This window comes from Pseudorasbora parva, chromosome 11 (genome assembly GCF_024679245.1).
Source record: "Pseudorasbora parva isolate DD20220531a chromosome 11, ASM2467924v1, whole genome shotgun sequence".
In the NCBI taxonomy this organism is placed as follows: domain Eukaryota; kingdom Metazoa; phylum Chordata; class Actinopteri; order Cypriniformes; family Gobionidae; genus Pseudorasbora; species Pseudorasbora parva.
Genome location: NC_090182.1, coordinates 25,763,988 through 25,791,331, shown reverse-complemented (window position 1 = coordinate 25,791,331; position 27,344 = coordinate 25,763,988). Strand labels below are relative to the sequence as shown.

At 38.0% G+C, this 27,344-nt stretch overlaps 1 protein-coding gene across 4 annotated transcripts; it reads right to left on the bottom strand.

The window, feature by feature from the left end:
• Positions 1 to 455: 455 nt before the first annotated feature.
• On the bottom strand, positions 456 to 26,939 carry septin6 (septin 6). 4 transcript variants are annotated; one of them, XR_010908372.1, is made up of 11 exons: positions 26,813 to 26,939; positions 25,022 to 25,136; positions 19,346 to 19,541; positions 13,823 to 14,009; positions 11,670 to 11,831; positions 10,303 to 10,399; positions 8,590 to 8,758; positions 8,327 to 8,459; positions 6,849 to 7,039; positions 5,028 to 5,084; positions 3,087 to 3,884 (listed from the first exon to the last, which is right to left on the bottom strand). XR_010908372.1 is itself a non-coding variant. In XM_067457556.1 (11 exons), exons 1-10 carry the CDS (start codon positions 26,855 to 26,857, stop codon positions 4,629 to 4,631), a joined length of 1,299 nt encoding a protein of 432 aa, XP_067313657.1. In that variant the 5' UTR covers positions 26,858 to 26,939; the 3' UTR covers positions 3,087 to 3,884; positions 4,584 to 4,628. The 4 variants fall into 4 exon arrangements, 3 of the variants coding, with proteins under 3 accessions (XP_067313656.1, XP_067313657.1, XP_067313655.1); XM_067457556.1 differs by lacking the exon at positions 5,028 to 5,084 and adding an exon at positions 4,584 to 4,632; XM_067457555.1 differs by lacking the exons at positions 3,087 to 3,884; positions 5,028 to 5,084 and adding an exon at positions 456 to 1,823.
• Positions 26,940 to 27,344: the final 405 nt, after the last annotated feature.

The following is a 27,344-nucleotide window of genomic DNA, read 5'->3' as shown; positions in this document are numbered from 1 at the left end:
TGGAGGTCTGTAGTTACTGACTCTGCAGAAAGTTGGAGAGGCGGTGACTTCTGCACACTGCCTCAGCATGCGCTGACCCCCTCTGTGATTTTACGTGGCCTACCACTTTGGCTGTTGTTTCCAATTGCTTCTGCTAACATAATACCACTAAGTTGGTCGTGGAATATTTGGGAAATGTATTATTGCACAGGTGGCACTGGCAACCTATCACGATACCACGCTTGAATTCACTGATCTCCTGACAGTGACCTGTTCTTTCACAAATGTTTGTAAAAGCAGTCTGCATGCCTAGGGGCTTGATCTTATACATCTGTGGCCATGGACGTGATTGGAACACCTGCATTCAATGATTTTTGGAGGGGATATATATATATATATATATATATATATATATATATATATACACACACTTAAAAAAAGTCATTTATGAGGGTAAATTATGAAATATATCAAAATTGTTTTAATGTAGTTTTATTGAAAATGTACACCATGGAATCTTACTACAGTTAAATATTTCACAAATTTCTGGTATTACAGGGGTGGGGGTAATTGACATTAAGGGGAAAATATGGAAGATGACTAGAAAAATGTAGGCCAGTCTTGTTTCACACAGAAAATAGTCACTTGTCAATAATGTAATTAATCATTAAAACAGATTTCAACACCAAAATAGGTCCTTAAAAACTATATGTAGTGCACACATATCCATGAATGTCTGTACCTCATCACTGACTGACTTAAAATTAAATGACTGCAAACCCTTGATGTATATATCAATGCACTATTTGGCAAAATGGGAAATGACATTTATAATGTGACTGCACATTGTACCTGGAATAAATACACATAATAAAATGGTCCAAAGTAAGATGTGTAAATATGTCTAAGCAAAGAATAACTCCATATATAAACAAAAATATGTTCAGGGCATGCAAAAGAACAGAAGATAAAGAATATAAAAAAGTGGCACTGAATGTGACCTACATGGTATTTCAATAGGTGCTCCATTACTCCCTAAGATTATATTTTAAATAAAATAACTATATTGCTGTGAGTATTTAAGACTTGAAATGTGTCCTGTAAAATGTAAAGGGCATTACAAAACATACGATACAAACCTCTCAGATTTTCCTCATGCTTTCAGATAAAGATTCTCATTTAAATTACAGTTAAATATCTCTCACTTAACACATTTGCTGCATTAACAACCAGAAACTTTCGGGGGCCATTTTCTTTGGATTTTCTCAATATTCACAGCCAGCGTGTCAAAATATTTAAGTCTAATTAAAGATATTCTTACTCAACTTATAGTACACACCCTAAAATTAAACATAGTGTTTGCAAAATAAGTTATTATCCATTCGCTCTTCACAGTTAACACTGTGTTAATGTTGATGAGTACATGCAGGTTTATTCACAAACACATATTCATAAAAGAAATGAAACAGTTTCATTGAACAAGGCAATATCATGTAAAATGCTAAACTAAACTTTGTTAATAGCCTATCAGAGCTTTGGCTCTGGTGTCGCCAGCAAATGAGGTCTGTAAAAATACTAATGAGGGACTGCTTAGCATGCCCTAAATTAGGAAACAGAGCTAGTATTTGTTGGAAAATACCATGTTAAGCCCACATAAGGCCATGTTCAACAGGGCACACAGCATTAAAGTTTAAAAATGAAAAGAAAACAAAAAAACACAATTAAATAAAACATTCAAACAAGGCTGACGGAGTGAAAAAGACAGGAAGAAGAGTGGACGCTTAGTTCTCATGGAAGCTGCAATCCCCTCTTCCAATGGATGGCCAAGACAGAGTTAAAAGAAGCTAGAGGAAGAGAGGAGACACAAACGCAGATTAGAGAAAGTATCAGGAGGGCATTGAACTGGGCTTCAGTGCCAATGGGAAGACAAGTTTACATCAGTCAATTGGAAATGGGCACTCAGATTTTTCTTGCTCTGCCAGCCAAAAGCATGAAGCATTCGGAATGTGGGCGGATAGGAACACACTGTCCTTCTGCCCTGCTTCAAATGCATCCTCTTCACAATTTACTTTTAAACATGCATTCGTTCAATGCAACGTTGCTTTTAGCTTGCATTCTAAAAGTAATACATTTGGGGGTCAAGGTTAGCCTAATCTAAAAACAAAAAAGAAGAAGAATAAAACAGCTTAATTGGGACAGTGATTATAATAATTGCACTTCCCCCTCCCCACATCTCTGAAGAGACAAACATCTTAAGCATATTAGTAACACAAAACACACACCGCAAAGCACAGCCTTCAGCAAATGTAACACAATAAATATAAATGTTAGTAAAAGCTGCAGAAAGAGCACACGATGAAAACACAAGAGGTGATCTATAAGAAACACAGAGAGCCGGGTCCACACTGCCTCGGGGTACCGGTTAACCAAAGAGTCTGGGCCTGGTCCCTTATCAAAGCCATACTACTCAGTGCAGAGCCAGGGATTACTGCAAAGGAAAGTAAATACACACACGGCAGTGAGCAGGGAGACTGGAGGGAGCAAGAGAGTTAATAAAAGTGCTAAATACCAATCACATCAATACCACCTGTTGAAAGACCAGCATCCAGATACCATCCCAAATAATGTCATCCAGCACAGAACCAATAACATCACTTTGATTTGGCCGAACAGTCTGGTATCTTTAATTGTAACTTGTTCAAGAGACTGAAAATAAATCTTTTTCTGCAGTGACAGATTTAAATGAATTATAAACAAAATGATCACCTATAAATGTCTTCTAATAAACTGTCAAATTTGAGTAATGGAAGTGGTCAAGCAGCTCTTCATTTGATATTACAGGGCACAAACCTTTATAAAAGTACATTCAAATGTAAGACTAAGCAAGTCTTATTAGATATGCTCAGTTAAGCATAAAGATATAGTGAATTCCTTCAAAGGTCCAGCTTCTCTCTAAAGTCCCATATTGAATTTAATGCATATGAAAAGGAGCAAGCAAATCAAACACTGGACCACTGACCCCCAGTACATAAACATTTAGTCACACTTGCATGAACAATATTATGTTAATTTACTGTTTGGTAATCATACACAATGATTTTCCACAGTTTTAAGCTTTATGAAAAGTTTTATTGGTCCCCTTGCAATTGATATTTAATGATTAGAAAGTGAATTTTTATTTTTATTTTTATTTTGTGAAAAATAAAATATCACAAAAATAACAAACTATAAAAACGTGCTTACATGTGGATGAAAGGTGCCAATATGAAGTTTAGAATACAAGCATAGCAATGAAATGTTTATAAAAAAAACATTATGACAACAATAAAAAAACAACAACAACAACAACAACATTGAGGTATGGCAGCAGATGACCAGACAGCATCTCCATAACATGCATAGGCTAAAATGAGACAAAAAAAAAAACCCAGTTCTTTACTAATTTCTATTAGAAAATGGCAAAAACGCTTTAAAGCTCAATGACTGAACTGAAAGCAGCTAGTATATCTTCATATTATAGTATCAATGAAAACTAGGGTACTAAAAGTAAAATTAAATTTGTCTCATTTTATCCTGTGTACTCACTACTGCAACAGTAGCCATTTATGTTAAAGTTGATTCATACACTAGTCATGCAGAACAAAGCAATATCGTGGCATCGCAACAAAGTATAGCAAGTAAAACAAAGAAGAAGAAAAATTAAAAATGTAAAAAGGTTAAACTATCTAAATAAGGATTCCATTCACAGTTAATATCCCTCCTCAGCTGTTTTATGTGTGAAAGGGGGGGGGTCAAGGGGGTGGGAGAGAGGGGGGAGGGAACGGGAACGGCATGGCTCAGGAACACTGAGGGGGGAGAACTCATTCACAGCGGGCAGGGGGAGCACTTTCTACAGGAATCCTGAACTGGAAACGAGAGAGAAGGAAGATTATTGTTCCCTACAGGTTACACACTGTTGTATTCACACATTAATACAAATAAAAAAAAAGATCCAAAATGTTAGTCGTGCATCTGTTAAAACACTTGAAAGCAGTTGCAGGGGGTGTATGTGGTAAGGCTTAGAATGGTTCTCTTTGTGCTGGATAAAATCGACTACATTGCCTCTTCTGCTGTTATTTACATAAACCGGACATCCTAACTTTAACATGTGTTATTTAACTATTACTAACAGGTCTGTGGCAAGGGATAGCTCACTCAATAACAGCATTATTTTAGGCCAAGTGTGGGACTAGTGTGACCCAGCTGTAGGAGCCGAGCCATTAAAGGCACTTTTGTGTGAGATTGTGGAAGAGCAGTGGAGTGCAAACAACAGTAGATTGTTTTGGATTCAGATGGCAGATGGCTGCACATCACATCGGGAGAGCAATAAACTCTCGCCTTGCACTGGTGACATAATATCCCCTGCTGCTACCACAGACATCCACATTGCCAGTGTTTAGGACGTTTAAGCATGAATAGGAAATGTTGCAATTACGACTGCAGTGAATTAACACTGCAATTACAGGATCAGTATAACTGACCATCATCATTACATGCGTTTTTGTAATTTAGTCCCCTCGTGCGAACGAAGGTTTGTGCCTTAAGAGATACTTTGAAAGCCTTACCAGCATAAGGTGACTCATGCAGGACTGGGAGCAGGTGAGGAGGAGTTAACTGGAAAACAGCATGGATGAGACGTACATGACATTTACAAACTAGACAAGACACCTTACAAGCAACATCACAATGAATATTGCCCCACATGAGCACTGAGGAAAACTGAAAACTGTAACATTGTATCTTTTATACGCAGTGATAAATATCACCCATTGGATAATGAAAAATGAAGTGGTAAGAAACTGTTCAATCTCAAGTATTGGATTTGGCCAAAGGGCCTTCACGAATGACAAAAATCCTTCCTCAGTATCTCATTCCTGTGAAACGTAACTTGAGTGTTTTTAAAGCAGTGGTCTGCTGCTTCGTGAGGACATACAGGAAGCTTAAGGGGAAAACAGTTAAAAATGCAGCACAGATCGATTGGGGAAAAAAACAACAACAAAAAGGTAAACCTTGTCAGTGCAAGTGTCTTCTTCTCACATAATAATCAGGTGAATGCAGCAAATCAGCTTGAATACAAAACCATGATTGATTACCAGCATTATTTAAGCAATTTGTATGTGCATGACACTTTGATTAAAAATTGTACTGTTATGCTGATTCACGTGCTCTGTGAATTATCGTACATGAGTTTCCTAGGCAAAATTGCACATTAAAGCCCTCACATTTTAAATTTGAATGGGGTGAGCTCAAAATCACAACTTCAGAAGTGGGAATTATCCAATTTCCGATAGCACGTGAAGACAGCATTAATAAATGTTAATGAAGTAGTCAATTTACAAACCATGAAAATTAGTCTTAATTACATATAATTATAGAGCATATATAATTAGAACTATATATAATTGTCTAACATGTTCTATTCACACAAGACTTGTACCAACCATAAGACTGGGTGATGTTAAGAGGTCCCAATTAAAGTATGCTCTAGTTTCCATAATGGAAATACAATTGAACAATACTACAAATGTATTGGATGTAACTGCAAGTTTTATATAATAAATGCACAATAATATGAATATCTCCACTAGTCAAAAGTTTCGGGTCAGTAAGATTTAAAGGTCCCGTTCTTTGCGTGTTTTCTAAGCTTTGATTATGTTTACAGTGTACAATATAACATGAGTTCATGTTTCGCGTGAAAAACCCTCCAGTATTTTTCAAAAAATTTATAGCGCTGTTTCCTCTGTCCTAAAAACGGTCTGATGATTTCCTTGTTCTATGAAGTCCCTCCTTCAGAAATACGTAACGAGTTCTGATTGGGCCAGTGCTTCCCGTGTTGTGATTGGACAGCAGCTTAGCGCACTTTGCCCGGAAAGGTCCCGTCTCTTTTACCATAACGGGGAGATGCAAGCGCTGAATGTGCTCTCTTCTCCACGTGAGAGAGCAACGAGACCACGCCCCCTATTTTGCGTGTTCTTGTGGGCGGAGGGTTAGTCAACAAACGGTTCTAGTGACGTCATTACATCCCTGCACTTCCTGCTGTAGTCCAAACCGGCTGTTCGCTGTAGGCTTTGAAAGGGAACTTCTGTTAAATAAAATATCTCGCTTGGCATTGAACTTTGAGCTTTATAATTTTACAGGTATTATTTATGCCCTAACAGCAACATTACACAGTAAATAAAGTTTGAAAGATGGAATCACGAAGAATGGGACCTTTAAAAAAAAAAAAAAAGGTTTTTGAAAGAAGTCTCTTATGCTCACAAAGGCTGCATTTATTTGACCAAAATACAGTAAAACAGTAATATCTTGAAATACATTTTTTAAATGTAATTTCTTCCTGTGATGGCAAAGCAGAATTTTCAGCATCATTCAGCATCATCAACATCTAATGTGCTGATTTACTGTGCTGCTTAATATTTTAGTGGAGACGGACACATTTTTTTCAGGATTCTTTGATGAATAGAAATATCAAAAGAGCATTTATTTCAAATAGAAATATATTGTAATGTAATAAATCTCTTTACTGTATTTTTTAAGAAATTTAATGCATCCTTGACCTAAATCAAGTGTCAGTATCTTACTGACCTAAAACTTTTGAACAGTAGTCTATATGCTGAAACTAGACCTTTCATTTTCATTTCACTGCACCGCAGAAACAGTGTCAACACCATCCATTTGAATTCCATAGCTATAATAATCTAAATTCAACGTCCCCTCATCTTATGTGAGGGATCAGTGAAATGCACATATGTTCTCCTGCATTGTGATCGTCTGGTGTCTTGGGGAGGGAAGGTTGTGAGGTTTAAGAACCACGTGGAGAGGTCAATACTTACTTTTTCCTCTCTTTTTCCTTCTTAAGTGTGGCAGAGCTCCCTGCCTGCTGGGCCTGTGACTGCAGCAGCTCAGCGGCCGTCTTCTTCTGTTTGAAGCCGTTCAGCTCATCATCAAGAGACTTCTTCTTGTCCTCTAGTTTTTTCTTCTCATCCTGGTGAAGCTTCTTGAGACGGTCAAACTTTTCATGAAGCTGTGATGTGAACATTAAAGAGTCAGTATGTGAGCTGTTACTGGACTGAAAGGGGGGATTCTGAAATCCACTGGTGCTTCAATATACTGTATATATCCTAAATAAATTAATAATCAAAGCCTTAATCAATATGAATCCTCCTTTATTATTTTGATTTTGAATGATTATTTCCAGTTATGATTTTGCTTAAAAGAACCACTGATAGTTTCTTGTTCAAACTGTGTATTTGGTCTCTGAGGAGTGACTGAGGGTCTGGGCTAGAGATGTGTGATGTGTCACTAAACACTTAGCATCAAGGTGTCGTGTGTTTGGATTATGGAGGTATCACTCACCCCTAATATGACAGGAGTGCAGAAACAGTGTATGCTCACTTAGCCCGGCTTCCAGATATGAAATATGGATTTGTCTTTCATTTAATTTATTATATTTTATTCATTTTAGATTTCCTTTTACTGAAACACTAAAGAGTCAAGATGAATATTGCCTGCACTACTGTCTGTACCTCTCACTGAAAGAAAGTACATGTTATCAGTATGTTTTGGGGGAACAAACTGAACTGGAGCTTAATCAGCTCCAACCTTGGAGAGACTTTGTATCTGTGTATGTAAGCAATATTCTGTGTTACAGATCAGTGTTGAGAATGGACATCCTAAAAGATGGGTAACAAAAGTTCTGGGCAAGCTGGCATCTGCTCCAGATCTGAAACGTCTCTACGGGCCTAATTTCGGCACACTAACTTCAACACATGATCTATGGACACGTGCAACTGACAACGTGTGGAAAATTACCATGACTCTGCGTTTTCTTTGAGCCAATCAGAATCACCCACCTTGCAGTTATGACGTAGACAGACCTTGAAAACAGTGTAACTGTTGGGACAATTATATGTATACTAGGCGGGATGACGAGACTGGGAGAGAGGGAGCGCAAACTCCTTGTGAGACTTGAAGCTGGCTTCTGCTGATGAAACTGCAAACTATTCTTCAGTAAATTTTTCTTTATTTAATTACACTCCTGAGTCCTGACTCTTGGTCTTCATTTTTCACTACTGGTCTTGGGTCATATACTGTTAACCCCTAACAGAACAAACAATGCTTTACATCTACTGTAAAGAGTCAAAACTTTTTTTAATGCTGTTTAGTTGTACTTGATATAATAAATCATCCCAGATATACAATTACATACCAGGCGGAGTTAGCTTTCTGTAACACTTTGGAGAGCTTTATAACAAAATTGCTACAAAATTACAGACTATACCTGCAAACAAACAAACAAAAACAAACAAACCTCCTTTTCTGCTTCTTTCAGCTCTGCTTCCTTTTCTTTGACTCTCTGGACAAACATCTGCCTCATCTCTTCCTCTTTCTTCTGCAGCTCACCCATGAACTCATTCCTCTTGGCCTCGTATGTTTCTTGGAGGCTGAACACAACAAACCAGATGCAAAAGATATTTCATCATTATTAATTAATGCCAGTAAATGCAGACTATAAATTATATAAATGATAGAGAACTGTTTCCAAAATGTTGGTGTAATCATGACTCTCTTCACCTGAAGGGTTTGCTGTCGGGGTCGGTGTCTTTGAATCCCATCTCCTCCAGCTTGCAGCGGCGGTATAGCTCATAGTGGCGAGTGTGAGTCTGCTCTCGCAGGTCCTCCATATTGACCCTGATCAGCATCTCTCGCAGCTTTACAAAATCACAGTGATTCTCGTTCTCCACTGGAAAACACGTGATTTGGAAAATGAGCAATAAGCCAAAGTCTTATTGGGATATGAAAAAAGAAGGGAATAACTTCCTCCAGGACATGCCACACACATTAATTACTACATTCCTTTTGAGGGTGGAGTTAGTCTAAAAGTTAAAGATATGGGTAGTTTATGGAAAAGTTCCAGATTGGTAGTTCACATGGCATACTGTACCAAGTAAGAGTGGTACAGCTAAAACTACTTTTTAAGCATTCTTTTCATTCTTGTAGGTGTATACAGGAGACTGTAAAAAAATAAAGGTGTTAAAAATAATGCTTTAAAGAAATGCTGACCATTTACAGAACTTATTTTATACCACTGAAACAAGGAAGCCTTTCAGAAGAACATATACGACCTCTATTAAAATGTATTAATTTATTGGGTTTTAATCCAAGAAATTGTTCCTTTAATCAATTCAAGTAAACAATGTGCTCTAAAATCTTGATTAAAACAAATGAAATGCAGCAGCAGTGCATGAAAACACACACATAACATATATCCATATTTTTCCTCAGTGAGTTCAGCCTTGCAGCAAGCTAATTTAAGTAATACCACGTGTGCTGCCCGCAGCCTCGTGTGCCGAGAGAGAGAGAGAGAGAGAGAGAGAGAGAGAGAGAGATTCAGAGTGATGTCACAGACAGTCACAGCACTGCTGCTCTAATGTTACGCATCAAATCACTGCATGCATACAACACGCATCAATAGACTGAAAGGACAAATTATGAATAAAGTGAGCTGGAGTTGCACAGCTTATTGAACATCATTGAACTCTGGATCCTCTTTTTTTATAAAAGGGAAAAAGGAATTGAAATATGTATGTGTAACATTCACCAACATTTATGATAAATGTTTTTTGAGCATCAAATCAGCATATTAGAATGACTTCTGAAGGATCATGTGACTGAAGGCTGGAGTAATGCTGAAAATTCAGCTTTGCCAGCACAGGGATACAATTTAATAAAACAATACAATAAAATGGAGAACATAGTTATTTTAAATCGTAATATTTCAAAATATTACTATTTTTAAATAAAAAATGGCTGACTTGGTGTGCAGAAAAACACATTCTGTTCCTAAACTTAAATTGTAGTGTATAGCAGATGTTTAATCAGTGCACTATTTTCGAAGGACTCTTGAAGCTCAAATGGGGATTTCTTCCCTGCTGTCTTTCATGTCACCGCTCAGGATATTCAGTGAAGGAAAATGTTGTGTTATTTTGGTGCCATCAATCAATCAGCACCATACTGATGTAATGTTTCTGTGGCTCAACAGTGGTTAGTCACATGGTAATTACAGCTAAGTTTTCTCTTTTTGACAGCCCTAATACATTAGCATTCTTCCCTTCTGTGAAAAATATGGAATAAAGAGGAATGGAGGGATTAAAAGAGAGTGTCCAGACACAATGCTGCATAAAGGGAGGGACGGGATGGGTTTGGATGTCCTGAACAAAGAGGCCATGGCCAAACAGAGGGAAGAGCTCAGTGTCATTTCCTCTGGAAGACGTGACCAGAACTTACCCTGGACGGTTCCCCAGGGGTACTGGCGTGCTCGCACCATCTTGTTCCCAATCTTCACTTCCTCAGTGCTTCCCACCACTGCAAAAGGCAAATGACCCTGCAAAGCAAAAAAAAAAAAAAAGTCCCACAAACAAATTATTTAGCAGAAATACTGCAGTCTATTTCAAATTCTTACTGTAACAGACAAGATGACACAGCATTTATATCCAGATTAGTGCATGTAAGCTCATATAAACATTTACAATCCTACACATACCTATAACAAAACTAAAGAAAATAATTTTATTTTATTCAAAAAAAACTTTTATTCAGCAAGGATTAGTTAAATTGATCAAACATGACAGTAAATGTATTTAGTAAAAGTTATTTTAAACTAATAATATTTTACAATATTAGTTTTTACAGTATTTTTGATCAAATAAATGTGGCCTTGATTCGAATAAGAGCATTCATTCTGAAACACACCAAAAAAGATCATCAAACCCAAACTTTTTAACAGTAATGTATTTAAATGCACTCGTCTGTCAATCAGTCTTGGTCTAAGAAACTAGGAACACAACGAGGAACAATATAGTACCCTCCTTTCTACTGAAACACTACGTCTCGCAGCAGCGAAGACCTTGTTAAGAAATCACCTTGTTAAGATTCACAATTTACAATTTATAAGCCAAGAACAGCCTTTAAAACCACTGAGAAAGATATGAGGGCACATCACATGAATCAAATGGAATTTGTCCTGAGGTCAGCTATCTTTGTTTCCAATGGTTAACCAGTACTGGAAGACCCCCACAGTAACCCTGAGGGCACAGGCTGTGTGGAAAGTGTCATTCATTCATTGGATGTCATGTAGCCTGCTCTATATTGTTCGGAGAGTACATTGATGAAGAATGCCTCCCCTTCTTTGGTGTCATTTCCTGTGAGCAAACCAAGCAAGAAAGCTGGACACCATATGGTTTCTTTCTCACTTAAACTGCGAAGTGATATGCAAACTGGACGAGCACTTAAGTATAAAACATGGCTGTGCTGTCTCCAAGCAAACAGGAAATAGTACATTGGTTATGTAAAAGAATTTCAAGTTGAATAGGAACACATCATTCATTCTTAATCTTGTTTATCTAATTTCATAATACGAATATACTGTACAAGTATATTTTGTTCTCTTATATAGCACATAGTAACTAGAATTTAGACATAGAACGATAGCAGCTAATTTTTCTCAACTATAAGCATGATTTTAGGTATCACTCATTTCCGAAACATATAATGTGGAATGAGTTACACACATCTTAAAAAAAGAACATCTTGCTTAGTGCATGCAACAACAAGAAAGAATTCAAATTAATGATATTTAGCGTTAAGCTCCTCACATTCATGGTTGAGTTGATCTCTGCCACAGTCTCATCGTCAGTGGGAAACTGGTAGATCTGGACACCATTGCTAACCAACTCACTCGTGATCTTGATTTTGAACTTTGCCAGTTCACTCTTTGAGATAGCATCTGACTTGGCAATAATCGGGATGATATTCACCTGTATATAATAGGAGAAAGATTACTTGTAAGCATTTAGGAATAGTCAGTAATCAGAAATTGAATCAATTTATAGTAATACGAATTAAGATTTTGACGTCAACTAGAAATAGCAGACAGAAGATTTCAGAGCATACTAACATATAAAACCTCACACGGCTATGGTGAGAACATATTTCCACTTCAGATAGCTTACATTCAGCTACTCAGGCAGTAAATTACTAAATCTGGATGCAAGCAACTCAAAGCTACCTCAGAACATCTGGCTGAGTCCAGATAAATATAGACACAGATTCTCTCATCATGTCTTTTATGGCTTTATGCCTATGCCTTTTATATCCTCTTGAGCAAACTGAATAAATAGCAGAAATATAAAAGAAAAGGCTGAATTTAATAAATGCAGATACTGCTGCAGACACAACTGAAATTAAAATGACACAAACGGATAACCTCTTTTTACATTTTTAATAAGGAGAAGCTAATGCAACTAAAATGAACTGAAAAAGGAACCCTGTGAAAGCTTGCATAACCTCAGCCCGCTCACATCTGAATATGCCCTCAAACTAGAGGTGTAAATCGAACGGTTCATCATGATCTGATATTGGTTTGCATAGTCAGCACAACAATATTTTCTCATATCTCAAAAAATTATGTGATACAATTAGATTAATATTTTTTTCTGTATTTTTCAGTTCAAGCACAAAAGAAGATAACTCGCCCTCAGTGTCTGCTTTGGATGTGTACAGAACTTAAGTAATAATTTCCTAAATAATTACTCTTTTATGTCTTTGTGGTGGTGCAGCACTGCTCTGATTGGGACAGTCAGTGACAGTACTGTCTTTCTGCATGTATCTAGTCCTTATTGTCGCACTGACAGGTGAGTTTAAATGAGAATGCACGCATTGGTGGCGGTAATGCATAGAGGGACAGTGCGGAAAGATGTGAAGTGTCAAAATAATGCTGTCTCTTGAAAAAATATAGGTGAAGGTTTTTTTACAATTTGCAACGAAAGATTGTATCGTTAGTCAATTGATTGATGCATGTAGATATTTGCTATTCACTTTGAAACCAATCCAGAGAGGGTATTTTAAGGATACAGTTCGCCTAATACAGAAAAGAATGGTCTGGACGTTCGTCAAACATTCATTTTTTGTGTTCCACAGAAGAAAGACATACAGTTTGGTAACAGCATGAGGGTTAGTAAATGTAGCTTTTTTTATTATTCCTTTAATCTCAGGTCACACATTCAAACACCCCTCTTCACTCATGACTCGCTCACATACACACGCAGGCAAACAAACACACACCCACCCACACACACAAGTGCACATATGGAGTGCTCTGATCCCAGTCACTCAATTCTTACACTCCTGCCACCCACACTAACATCTAAGCACTATTCTCAGTAGCTTGCCACTCGCTTTATGCTTTGTCTGTTTCCTATAATTTACTACTGACAAATTGTGAGGTTAACACAGACACTTAAAAAAAGGTTTAGGCACAGTGAGAGTACAAATAATTCTCTACTCAAGCATGTGAGGCTACTGTTAGCTTCAGCTTCAGATCTAAGAGGGCATCTTTGTTCAGGCAGTCTGTGCAGCACAGCGAGAGATGAAACAGAATGCAGTATTACACAGCTGACCTTCACTGACTCCATATACAGCTCCAATGACATTAAACATGGCATAGCCTTCAGCTGAATGCTTAATAACCCACATCTTAAAACAACTGCTCTGCACAGTGAAACAGTAAATAATGCTAAAGCACATATATAGCAGACATTAACTTCATTAAATGAAAGCTTGTTTTTGTAATTCCTCATTTTGTAAGGATTATTATTACTATTATTTTTCTAGAATGTTATAAAAATGATGTAGTCATGTAGTAATGCCTTTTTAGATAGTCCACAGCCATTAAAACACTTTAAATTAAATCATAATGGTAAGTCCAGAGTGTGCAAACATTTGTTAAAAAATAAAATGCATCACCAACCTTACTGTCTAGCTTCTTCATAGTAACCAGGTCAAGGGACTTTAGCGAGTGTCCAGTGGGAGCGATAAAATACAGACAGGCGTGGATCCGTGTATCGTGGTAACTGTGTAGGGTGCGTTTAATCTTCAGTTCCTCTTGAAGGTACGCTTCAAACTGAGTATCGATGAACTCCACAATAGACTTGTAACTGCAAATTAAACAATGAAGGAGGTGGAATGTTTTTAAAGGAACTTAAAGGCACAACACAAACACAAAAAAAAAAATACTAGCACTAAAATAAAGAGGAGTGTTAATAAAGTATAAGCTGCATGCTTACTACAGAACTGTAAAATAAAACTTTGTGAGCTTTGAGGGGAAAAGGTACTGGTTGAGACATCTATAAATAGTTGGATAGGCTAGCTTAAGACCCATGAAAGCACATCTTCAGGCAAAATAAAGCTGGTCACAAGCATTAAGCTTAATAACATGCTGTTTTAGCAGAATCTAAAAAAAAAAACTTTTATAACAGGCATATTCTTAGCCTACGGCATCAAAAAACCTGAAAGTTTGGGAATCTCATTTCACATTACCATCCAACTTCTATTTTATAATGAGCTCTGCACACACAATTGTCATATGACATATGAATTCTCTTGAAAATTAGCAAAGGCTCTAAAATCCCAAAGAAAACGGGGGCATTGGAGCAGTGGTTCTCAACTGGTTTGGCCATGATGGGACCCACATTTTACATTATATGTGAAACAACATACAACCCTCTATGCACACCTTGGCAATATATATCTTTGTAAAATGGAACAGCTTTTTAAATATCTGAATGTACACTCTTAACACCAGTCAATCAAGCATTAGACTATGTTATGATATGATTATCAAGCACTATTTAATTATATAACTTTAGTAATTAGAACTGAAACTGTTGGTAAACATGTATGAATGCATATTTTTCATTTAACTGAACAATGAACTGGTGGTGGTGCTTAAGATATTGTTGGTGTTTCTGTAAAAAATGTATATATAATATAATAAAAAGATAATAAATAATAATTCTAATTCTACTAATAATAATAATATGCATTGCACTAAGGACTGATAAGCTGCTGGGTTCATGAATATTAATCACATTGACAATTGACAGCATTCGCTGATTGGCTGAAATCAAAACCTGAAAAGAAAAAGATGAGTGCCAGCCAATGAGATTGCTGTTTGTGCATTAGTTCCGCCCACTACTGGGGAAAAAAACGGCATATCTTCTGCTTGTTGTTTAAAGCTGAATAATTCTAAATTAACTCTGGTATTTTGACAGGAAAATACAACAAAAAATATAGTTAACATAGCGTGTTGATTCTGCGTGGTATGTAAGACTCCCGCTCTCCCTCTCACATACGTTTGTTTGAGAAACGCCCTCAGCAAAGCGCCGGCGAGTTGTGCGCCTTCACACTAGAGTTTACGGTACGTCATCAGATGAGCTGAGAAACTCTCACGCACTCATTTAGAGTGTTCAGCGAGTGAAAATATATCTATTCTAAACTTATTCTTAACCTCTAACACACACACACACACACACAGGCAAGTCAAATCTAAGCATTTATTAGCCAACTGCTTATGATAGTAGGCTTGGGCGGTAATACGGTAAAATGGTATACCGTGGGATCTAAAAATAGCAACGGTATCAGTTTCAATACCGTCAAACCGTCAAAAAAAAAAACAGATCAACTTACATATTGCTGATCAACAATTAATTATTAAATATTTAATACTAATACTTATTCGAGTTATTCGGTCTCGAAAAAGAACACAACTTCTGCAGTTTGGAAGTATTTTGGGTTTTGACGGTAAATACAGACGAGGCAATTTGCAAATTGTGCAACAAAAAGATGACCGCGAGAGATGGAAATACCTTGAACCTAAGGGCGCATATCCGAAACCACCATCCACTCACTGCTGCGTGGATGAAAAACCGAGCGCACCTTCAGACTATGCTGTAATATTGCCGAAGCCTTTTGTCACACAGCTGGCAATGTAAGCAATAAGCATGAACTCCACAAAAATCAAGTGGACATGGGACTCACAAAAAAAAAAGTCAATTGTCTCATAACGGTATGCATAAAACGTGCAGAGAGTTTCTCAGGGGCAGGGGCTCAAATGTAAAAAATAAAATAAAAATATAGGCCTATATATATATATATATATATATATATATATATATATATATATATATATATATATATAAGCCAAGCCAACAGTTTGTTGACGCTGTCTGAGCCTTACATAATGTTTTAATTATTCACGGTAATACCGTATACCGAGGTAAAATAGGGAGGAGGTTTGACGGTATCAAAATTTGGATACCGCCCAAGCCTATATGATAGATATTATTTAGTTGCCCAGAGTGAACATTAAGGGGGGGGTGAAATGCTGTTTCATGCATACTGAGCCTTTTACACTAAAGACTTGGATTCCCATCCTAAACATAGACAAAGTTTCAAAAACTAATGTTGGACGTTTGATGGAGTATTTCTGTGTCAAAAATACTCCTTCCGGTTTCTCACAAGTTTCGGCGAGTTTTTTTCGAGTATGGGTCTACTTGACGTTAATAAGAGCGGAAGGTCCTTGTATGGGCTGTACAGGCTCTTCTCCCGGTAGGGTGCGTGCGCGCGTGACTAGAGCACGCTGTAAACAGTCTCTCAGATGCAGATCCAGTCGTCCGTGAACACTTCTGTCGCACCGCGCTCCACTTTATTCCTATGGGTGACGTCGAGCGACTTCAACGCTTCAGCACAGCATTCCGGGAAGGCAGTGCTGCATTTGAACCGATTTGAACGCAGAAATGACGGGAAGCTTGACAACATCGTTTCAGTTGCGTCTCAAAATGGATTTACACGCCACTGCTGTCACAGGACTTTACCAAATCATACCAAAGAAGTGTGTTTTTGACGGAGCGGTCCCAGCGATAAAGCTTCGACGGTGAGTTAACTTAAACTGCTTCAAATGTCTCTGCTATTGGCTACCGTCGCATGAGTAAACATCAGTAAACGACACGATCGCGTGCTTCGTCATTCAAATGCGCTAACGGTTACTCCATTGTTGTTCTCTGTATAACGTTACAGTATTCTGACGTGCAAAACCGTTTTGCTTGCTACTTCTAAGGTCTAGTCGCATACAATAGTCCATAAACCGAATCATGTCCTCATACACTGCGAGTAAACACACAGAAATGTGGAGAGGCCATTAAATACAGTAACTTACATACCACAGAGATGGACGTCCTGATGTTGCCGTTTCTCCTGTTCAATTTATTTCAGCCTCAGATTTGATTGTGGATCATTATCTGTATTAGCTGAGATAGATGGGTTTCTCCACGCTTGAGGACGTCACCGCTTTGCGCGCTTGTCATTCTTTAGCTCCGCCCACACGATACGCCTCCAGGCGCTCGGTTTTTTCCGGAAAGACTCGGTACAGCCTATATTTATTTTATAAATGATAAAACTAAAGACTTTTCGGAGATATGAAGGATGCAATACTACTCTATAGGTACTCAAGATTGACATGAGATTGACTGAAACTGAGTGTTTCACCCCCCCTTTAACTCGCATATGCAGGTTTTTTACTCGCATTGTAGAGGGTTGACACACACACACACACACACACACATATACATATATGTATGTATGTATGTATATGTGTGTGTGTGTCAACCCTCTACAATGCGAGTCTTAATAAAATCTTTTATTGAAAATGTACTTCTTCAGGTTTATACATCCAAAATTAAGTATAGCCATTTTAAGTTTGGAAACAATATGTTGTATTATTAAGTCGCACTATTTATCTAACAGTGTTTTTTCATAAATAAAAATATACAAATGGATTTTAGGAAGGGGGTCCCCTCATGAAAAATTAATCATATTTGGGGGTCCTTGGCATCATAAAATTTCAAAACCCCTGGTCTAGCACAAACATCCACCTATTTTTATGATGTACATAAAAAAAAAATGCACATAAACAACAATGGAAACACATACCAAATCTTGATGTGCTTTCAAAAAAAAGTCATGTGACTTTGGGCAATGTGTAAACCATATCGGTTTTGCACAACTGCATTTCCAAACAGCAGGCAGCCACCTCTGAATGCAAGATGCAATGACCACATTTATTGCGCATCACCTGCACGCTTTGTGGCGCAAGTAAATTAAATACAAAAACAGACTCAAAGTGGCTTCTCCTAATGCAGCAACTTAAATTTTTTCTTAGCAACATTTGGCACCAGTTTATCAGGAGCATGAGACAATTTCTTCTATTTTGCACGCTAGATGGAAATGATGCTTTATTCACAATGCTATATTTCATGCAATATTCCAATTTTGCCCAGAAGTTAAATACAGTACTTTGGATGCAGGGGCGGACCTAGAAAATTATTCATGGGGTGGCAAGGGGGTGGCATGATATCTATGAGGGGTGGCAACACTAAATCTTGTGGATTCAAGTAAAATATACTTATATTAAATATACTTTATATTTATATGTTGCTCACGCAAGTGGCAAAACATTTAAACATAGACCAATGTTAAAATCAAAAACATTTTACATTAAAACTTACACTAGAAAAAAAATCTAGTTTTTAATTTCTTTCATTTTTAAATCTTTTATAAGAAATGCTGCAGGTCATAAAGTACTTTGTTTCTCCACCTCCAAGCAGGGACGGACTGGGGCTAAAAAACAGCCCTGGACTTTCTTCCAAATAGGCCCACCATCCGGCCATTCGCCCCAGCTGTACGCAACAGACACTGTACTATGGTGTGCTATGTACTAACTACACTGTGGCCCTCTTTTCTTTAACTTTTTCCCATCCACCTTTCTCCTTATGTTTTCTGCTAGCCATTCTGCTGCGATTTGATTCCAGAAACCCAGGAACCAATCCCAAACTGGCTAGTAGGCCGATTTGTCTTCCTCAGGTTTTGTTGTTGCACGTAGCAGTATATAAGTGATCGTATTAGTGCCCCTGCTGATGGCTGTTCATATTGTGTTATTAGTAGGGCTGTCAATTTATTCATTTAATCACACATTTTTATCAGTTCTTAAATGTACCTTAAATGAATATGTTTCAAGTTTTTAATACTCTGATCAACATGGGTATGGACAAATATGCATGCTTTATGCAAATGTACGTTTATAGTAAAACCATACTCAAGAGCATGAAGACAAAACATGTTGCAAAGTTCATGTTTTTCAAATAACTTGTTCATGTCTCTTAAGCCTAAGCTTAAAAATTCAGAATAAGCACGTATTTCTCTCATTTTAAGAATATAAATAAAGGGAGTTTTTACACTGGCAGTTTAATTCAGAACAGGGCACAGTTCGTATGAAAATACTCATATATTCCTATGAGTAGGAATATAGATCCGCCCCTGTTTGGATGGAAACATAGCTAATGATCTTTCACCAATGACGAATAAAGCTGATTCTGATAACACATCTAAGGTTTATCTATTATGATATAAAAAATATTTTATTACAAGCAGATCTCACCTATCCTCTTTGTTGATCTGATCTCCAAAGCCTACAGTGTTGACCACAGTGAGCTTGAGGCGAACGTTGCTTTCCTGCAGCTCATAAGTGTTGGACTTGAGCTGCACTCCAGGCTGATTATGCTGTGTAGGTTCACCCTCAAATTTGGTGTTGAACAGGGTGTCCATGAGGGTAGACTTTCCCAAACCAGTCTCCCCTGTAACAAAGACACAACAATAAGCGACCACAACATTTCTAAGATAAAAAACACCATACTACTCAAATAATTAAACATGGTTTGCTATGTAATAGCAACTGGAAAACTGGAATAGGATAAGGAATTTTTAACATCCAAATTACACACATCAGCTGTAATACAGAAGTGCACCATTTAGCTGATGCATACACTTCAGATTTTAACCCACATAATCTGTGTGTAAAAGTCTAAAAGCCATGCAGCAATCCTGACTATTCTTGCTCTCCTGAAAACCACAAGCACAGTAAAAATGGACATCATGTAACACCACCAGAATGTTAATTATATGGATGGCTCACATTGGCCATTTCTTCATAAACTCTGCCTGCAGATCCCATTCCCACGGGCCCCTGTAAAGCTTTCACTACGGGGCCAGGCATGGGCAAAAAGCCTTGTCTAATGCCTAAAAATAAAGCAGCGATATCCCAGTCAGATCAAATGCTGATTAGTAGTGACTATCAAAATGTATGGATTTCCTGAGACTGAATGAAATGCAACATATGCATCACACAATGCATGATACACTGATCATCTCTCCCACATAACTCAATCAAAGCTGATGGTTATATGAATCACAAGAAGCATTGTCTCTCTTCTCCAGATAATCACTGTGTGACATTTACAACATGCCAAAGAACTCAACGTTCACTAAACCTGAAACTGAACCTTAATATGAATGATCAGGAGCAAAGAGAGGAAAGACTTGGAGAAAGAAAAAAAATCACTTTATACTCGTTTGTTAGTGGTCGCATCCTTAGAGCTTTAGCATAAATGGAATAGGAACCCTGGCATATGTTCCAAACTTTAGGGCATGCTAACAAAGAATCTGAAACAATGCTTCATATACATACTTCAAAGGCGAAGCAAAAAACAAAAGCACAAAGACTTCGTAGTTTCATAAGCAAAAGGATATATGGGCTCTTACTGAGGGGACAGAATCAAATGCCTTTCATAGTTTGCTGTAAACACACCTCAGACACCATAGTGTTAATTTTACAGAAACGTTTTAAATAATTTAAAATATTGACCAAATGTTGCAACACACTGTCTGCTATATCACCAACAAGACAGGATGATTAAGAAATCTCTCATATGAAGTTTCTCTCTTTATGGTTTATTGCTTTTTTTTTTAGTCAGACAGGCTGGTCTAAGCTTTTCAAAAACTGACGATCTACTGGGATTTTCACACACAAACAGCTCTAGGGTTTACAAAGAATGGTCCAAAAAAGAGAAAATATCCAGTGAGTGGCAGTTCTGTGTGCAAAAATGCCTTGCAGATGTCAGAGGTCAGAGGAGAATAGCCAGACTGGGTCAGCTTATAGAAAGGCAACAGTAACTCAAATGACCACTTCATTATACCCAAGGTATGTAGAAGAGCATCTTCTTAAACATTGTTTAAATGCCACAGCCTAAGTGAGTATTACATACTGCTAAACCCTGTCCACCGCTTTATGACCATAGTGTACCCAATCATTTGATGGCTACTTCCAGCAGAAAAACATGCCATGTTACAAAGTTCAAATCACCTCAAACTGGTTTCTTGAACATGGCAATGAGTTTACTATACTAAAATCACCTCCACAGTCAGCAGATCTCAATCCAATAGAAAACCTTTGGGATGTGGTGGAACGTAGGTATGGGCATTTTTGTCAATTTTTCATTTCGATCATCGATAGGTCTCAAAAATGAGTAATCGATTAATCGTGGGCGGGGCTTGTGCGGGGGGCGAGGCGTCTCCGTCATGGATATATGAAACTATTTTAAGACTGTTACAAAAATGTAAAATGTATGCTGACAAAAACATAAGATGTCTATGCAAATATGAACATATGACTATAAAAACTAGCTATTAGATTATGATGCATAAATGTCTTTGAAAAAGAAACTAAATAACCGTTTCAAATAACCCAGTCTATGATCGGGCATTGTATTTGAGCTGAAACTGTGAATATACCACCCCGCAGAGCTTTGCTAGAGAATTAATTAACTCAGTCAAACGCATCCTATATGAGACTAATCAGATATATCCCTATTACAATTTACATCTACCCAAAAGGACCCAAATGCGCACGTGAACTTGGCCGTGCTACTGCAGGCTTGAAAACGAAACTCATTTTGAATGCGCTCTTCCCTTAACAACAACTCTACAGAATCACTGCGCGTTTTCAAATCCATGAGAAACAACTTTAAAACAGATCTACTGTTAAAAAATGAGTAACACTGCTGCATCATAAATATCATCAATGATTTTGAAAAAGAAATAGCCTACCTAAAAATAATATGACCGTCTTAACTAACCCAGAGTCGATAATGTCACATTTGAGCTGAAGCTGAAGAGAATGAACACCAGCCGAAATAACAGCAGCGCTTTGCTAGCTGGTTATTAAACTCAACCAAACGTCGTCCTATATGAGATTATTTAGATATAGACAACATATAATCAAGTATTAAGCAAGTAATCTTACAACTTGCATCTGTGGAAAGGACGCGGATGCGCAGATGAACTTGACCGCGCTCTGACTCTCGTTGTTGATTTCCTTTAACAGCAGGCGCTCATACACGGGGAACTAAAGCACGGAGAATACAACATTATATGACAATCGTGTTCTCATTGTAATGCTGTGTATGTGACAGATTGCTGCCGCACATCTTGTGCTGTATTTCATGATCATAGTCAGTGCTTGAGGCATCACTGCGCTCAATGCACAGTGCTTTATTTCGGGGTCTGGAAGGCGTGCTGTCTAATGCTAACCAACCAGACCTCAGTTATCGTCCAAAATGCTGCAATAACCAATCCAAGAAATATACAAATATATTTTTTAAAGTCAGGGCGATCATCGTTTGCATGATCGATCGTCGCTGTTACGTTCGAGTACTTGAGTACTCAACCGATTCTTACTTGACTGCACAGCACATATCAGAAGAAATGGAGGCAGCTGACTTTGATGGAGGAATTTACAGCTTTACTTACAAACTATAATTAATGTTAATCAATAAGGTGATAACCAGGAGGACTGTTATAAACCTAAATATATACTTGATTTAATTTGAAAAGTGTATCCAAGTAGAAATAATTTGGTGTTTGCTGTCGTAATGATGACAGTAGCGTACAGCTGTTCCGCGCTCGAGCCCAACCGAACCGCGCTGTGGCCCACCTCTTCCAAGCGGCCAAGGACGGGGCAAACGAACTGTGCCAGGTCACGGAACAGAGCGCTTACACTTGTCAAACGAACCAGGCTTTTGGGCTCAAACAAGCTTGGGCATGGTTCAGAGCGCCTAGTGTTAGTACAACGCCACCTTTGGTTCCAATACTCTTATCACATATGTTGCACTTTGCTGACTCGGCATCCACTTTTATAAAGCATAGCCAAACTTTAGACCTCTTTAGAATTGCAAAACGACGTGGTAGAACACTTGAGAAAAAGTCTATGACTGAAGATAGTATGGATTTCTATCTTCAGAAATCCTCCCCCTCACGTGGTGGTGGACAGCCGAATCACCACTGCTTTAGGTCCTTACATGCAAGTATGCTACAGGTTCACACAGACACAGCCGCTTGGTTTTTGGAACCGAAAGATAAAAAAGTTTTTCGTTCGATACCATAAAAGTATTGACGTTCGGTGCTCAGGCCTAGTATTATTAGGCCCGCCAGATCAGTGGATAGAAGCGCAAACCGTGAACCGTGCACCCACAAACACACACACACACACACACACACACACACACACACACACACACACACACACACACACACAGGTCAAGAAAGGAATATTATTTCACTATTTGAGATTTACTGGCCTGCCGACGGGCTTACATTTTGGTAGCCTGTCTGGAAAACACATAGCCCAGGGACTACTATTACATATAAAAAAGATGTTTTACTCACATAAGCGTGTTGCTGCACCATTCCTGTCGGATCCAAAATAGAACGCACAGCATTGTGTTTTAATCTCAATATGTCTGCAAATCCAGCGTGACCTGAGACTTGTTTACAAATGATTCCGCAGTTAAATGAAGCGATTGCAAACACGCATACAATGTCTTCCCTCTGTGAGCTGGAACTTCATTAAAAATAAATGAAGTATCACTCATTCCCAATATTAGGATCTGAAGGAAGCTTATGCAGCGACTGTGTTCTTCTACAACCAGGAATAGTGCAATATCTTGCCATCTTCTTCAGCATGTTTATTGCTGCTGGCTAGCGCAATCCGAACAGCTCCATGAGTCAGTGGGCAGGGCCTACTGAATTTGGTGTTCTTATTATTCTGTAGGGGCGGTGTTTCGCCTCAGGATGACGACTAGGTTCGCACACAATCTTTTTCTCGGCCTGGTGTCTATAAAAGCTTTTCTTTGACTAACAAGGAAGTTTTCAGCTCTTAAACTTATAGGACATTCTTATATTACCATGACCTTATATATATATATCAAAAGCTCAAGGGAATGTTGATTTCTTAATTCATCACTCCTTTTAAATGAATGTACTGCATTTTAGACAAAACATTTGATCAACTCATCCCTTGGAATCAAACCCATGACCCTGGTGTTGTTAGCACCACGCTCAAAAACTTTTTTTCCTGGTGAGTTAAAATGTTAAAACTAATCTAGGGATAGTTAGTGCCATACAGGTTTAGCCAACATCACTCACCGTTAAAAAGAAGGGTGTGTCTTCTTCAGGCTGCATCTCTGCAAAACTGATTCTGCTTTGAGGTGTTTAAGTAAAGGTCTGACTTCCTCACTGCACATTCGATTACCCAATGCATTATTACTGCTTTGTGCGAATATTATCCTTATTGCTAAATTTGACCACAACTTTACACCCCAATGTTAAACAACTTTGAACTGAAATACAGATACCAGCACTAGTCCAATCTAAACAAAAGTAAAAAACATCTGGATTTAAGAAGCACATTTAGATGCCACAGCCTCTCTGCCAAACTAACACACACATGCATGCACCGTGTCAAGACTTACTCCAACAACATTTTCATCATAATAACTTACTGGAAAAAATCTGAAATGACACAGGCTACTTTATTTCACCTATTAGGCATGTCTGCAGTATGTTTTTCTGACCGGGTCTTTTTTCTCAAAAAATTGATCGTAGAGAGCATTGGTCTTTATGATGTCTTTATGATCTACTTTTTTTGGGGGGAAACACAGCCCAGGTCAGTAAAATACAATACTGGCCCTATTTTTTGTTAACGGTGTTAAGAGGGATAGTTAGTGAAGATTTATAATCTCCAATCAGCACATGAAATCAGGATATGAATAAAATCAAATCTCAAGTTCCTGCAACTGCCCTCCATCAGTGCATCAGTATTTAGTAAGTGGGTCACAGGACAGAATCAGTATGCGTTCACAGTGAAGGGGTGTGACATACACTGAAGCAAATGGTTAGTTTCGCCTTAAGGAAAAAAGAAGCTTTGACATGACACACTCACCCACACAGAGGATATTGAAGCAGAAGCCATGGTTGACGGACTTGTTGACCAGCTGGTCTGGCATGCTGTCGAAGCCAACATGACCAGCGAGTGGGACTGCACGTGCACCCTCTCCCTAAAACAAGACGAAAAAAGCAAATCATATAAATTAAACAAGCAAGATGACTTTCACTAATACAGATCCTTTGAAGGGTTTCTCATAGTCAGCCATGTATTTGTAAGCACCTAGATTCATGAGAATACCAAAAAGAAACGATCAATTTAGTATGGAAAGGGTACATAACATTCAAACACAGAACCTAGCTCTTTGATATAAATTGTAATACTGTAGTGCAGATCTCAAAGGTTTAGCTCTGTGCACTTCCTCTTTCCTGTCTGATCTCAACAGCCGAAACCACATTTAGGCAAACACACACGTAAACCATCTGCAGTCACAGACAAATGCTAATGTTATCAAGTAATATCTGTGTATCTGTGAAACAAAGCAGTTGTAAATAACATAACACGAATGTCAAATCTTGGCCATAGTCTTCAGCATTTCCTCTACCATTGTTCACACAGGTCTGCCACCTGGCCTGCAAAAACTCTGGCAGGAAAGGCTGCCTGCCCACATTTTTACAGCATATCCTTTAGTATGGGGGTGTCTGCATGGTTGTGACCTATGCGATGAGTAGAACAAACATGGCAAATTATTTGATTTCTGCTAAAATAAACAAAAAGGAAGGGTGAGCATTCAGTCAGCGCAGGTCTACTGTACTACAGTTCCATTATCCAAATGAAAACATTAAGTTAAACTACAAAGAAAGGCAACTCAAAAGCACATCATTTTCAGTGAAACAACCAATCACAGCAGATCAGTTTTTATGAGGATTATTGTGGAATCATTAACATTAGCAACAAAATGCACATTTCATTAAATACAAAACAGGCAACTGAGAGAAGCCAGACCGTGAGAGCATCTCATTGACTGAACAAACAGTCACAATCTGACCCACATGTGCAACATTCCAAAACCAGACAACTGTAAGGAGTCCAAAGGGGGGTCATCATGACTGCAACACCCCACTGGCTTCTCTTTAACCAGAAAATACTGGTTCAAAACCCTAGTTTGAACAGTAAAGACTGATTTAAACGTCAATTATTACATATCAAATCTTTTGAGCACAGTCTCGAGAATGATCACTACAGATGAACTCACAATAAAGATGTCAGAATGCACAGAACATAATCTGCTACAAAATAAAATGGTTTTGCATGTCAGTTTCTGACATGAATGTACGAAATACTTCATAATAGACAACGCCCAGCGAGCATAATGATGCTAATACAATTAAACATAACGGTATTGGACGCGCTAGAATGAAATGGATTTCGCAACACAATGACGCTCGATAACATGTTTTATTTATTTATTTAAAACGTTGGTTATGATAATTCATCAGTCGTTGTCACTTCAAACGTGATGATCGTCCGTTATCGTTGGCCCTCAACATTAAGCCATTTCCCCCAAAACAGCTGCGTGGAGAAGTATAATTGCAACAACAACAAAAACGTGATTACATATATTTGAATCGTTTACAGAAACAACACTAACGTCAGCTGTTTAAAAATACTGTATAATTGATTGGTTTGTTGATAATGGGCCATCACATTCACGAAGAAATTAATAGCAAAAGCTATTTATCGTTATATTATAACGTTATGTCACACCTGCCGAAATAACTGGTACAAATTCGTCAGTCTAGTTAGGTAAACCGAAAGCACACCGTTGTAATAAGACAGAGCTCTTACCGCTTGTCGCGCTATCTCAGTGGCCGCCATGGTTCTCTCCTGCATCAACCGTTCACAGGAAACTGCAGCAGCGCGCAGAGTGTAGCTACGGCTACGAACTCAGATACGATGGACTATACCACTCATGGCTGATGCCTAAAGTGCCTTCTGTTGCTTTTTTATAGCACAATTTTTGAGTGTGATAATTTTGGAATTAGCCCGTATGCAAAATACACTTAGTTCGAAAAGTGCAGGACTAAGAAAACTCATGATAATAAGAACATCGTGCCACAACATGACCCCCATATTTGATTAAATGGTACAGTCTTCTTCGTTTTCAGTTCAACAGCTACAACGCAAGTTTCCACAGGTCTAATAACTATAATAAAGGATGCTGAATGACACTTTTCACAGAATCTTAATTATTCGATTTTTAAAAGAAGTAAAAATGTAAATGCAAATATGGAATATATGTCTAATCGTTTAATAGTAGGCTAAGTCATAGGCTAGTAACATTTTCCAAAACCCATTTAAACACATTTTACTTTAATTT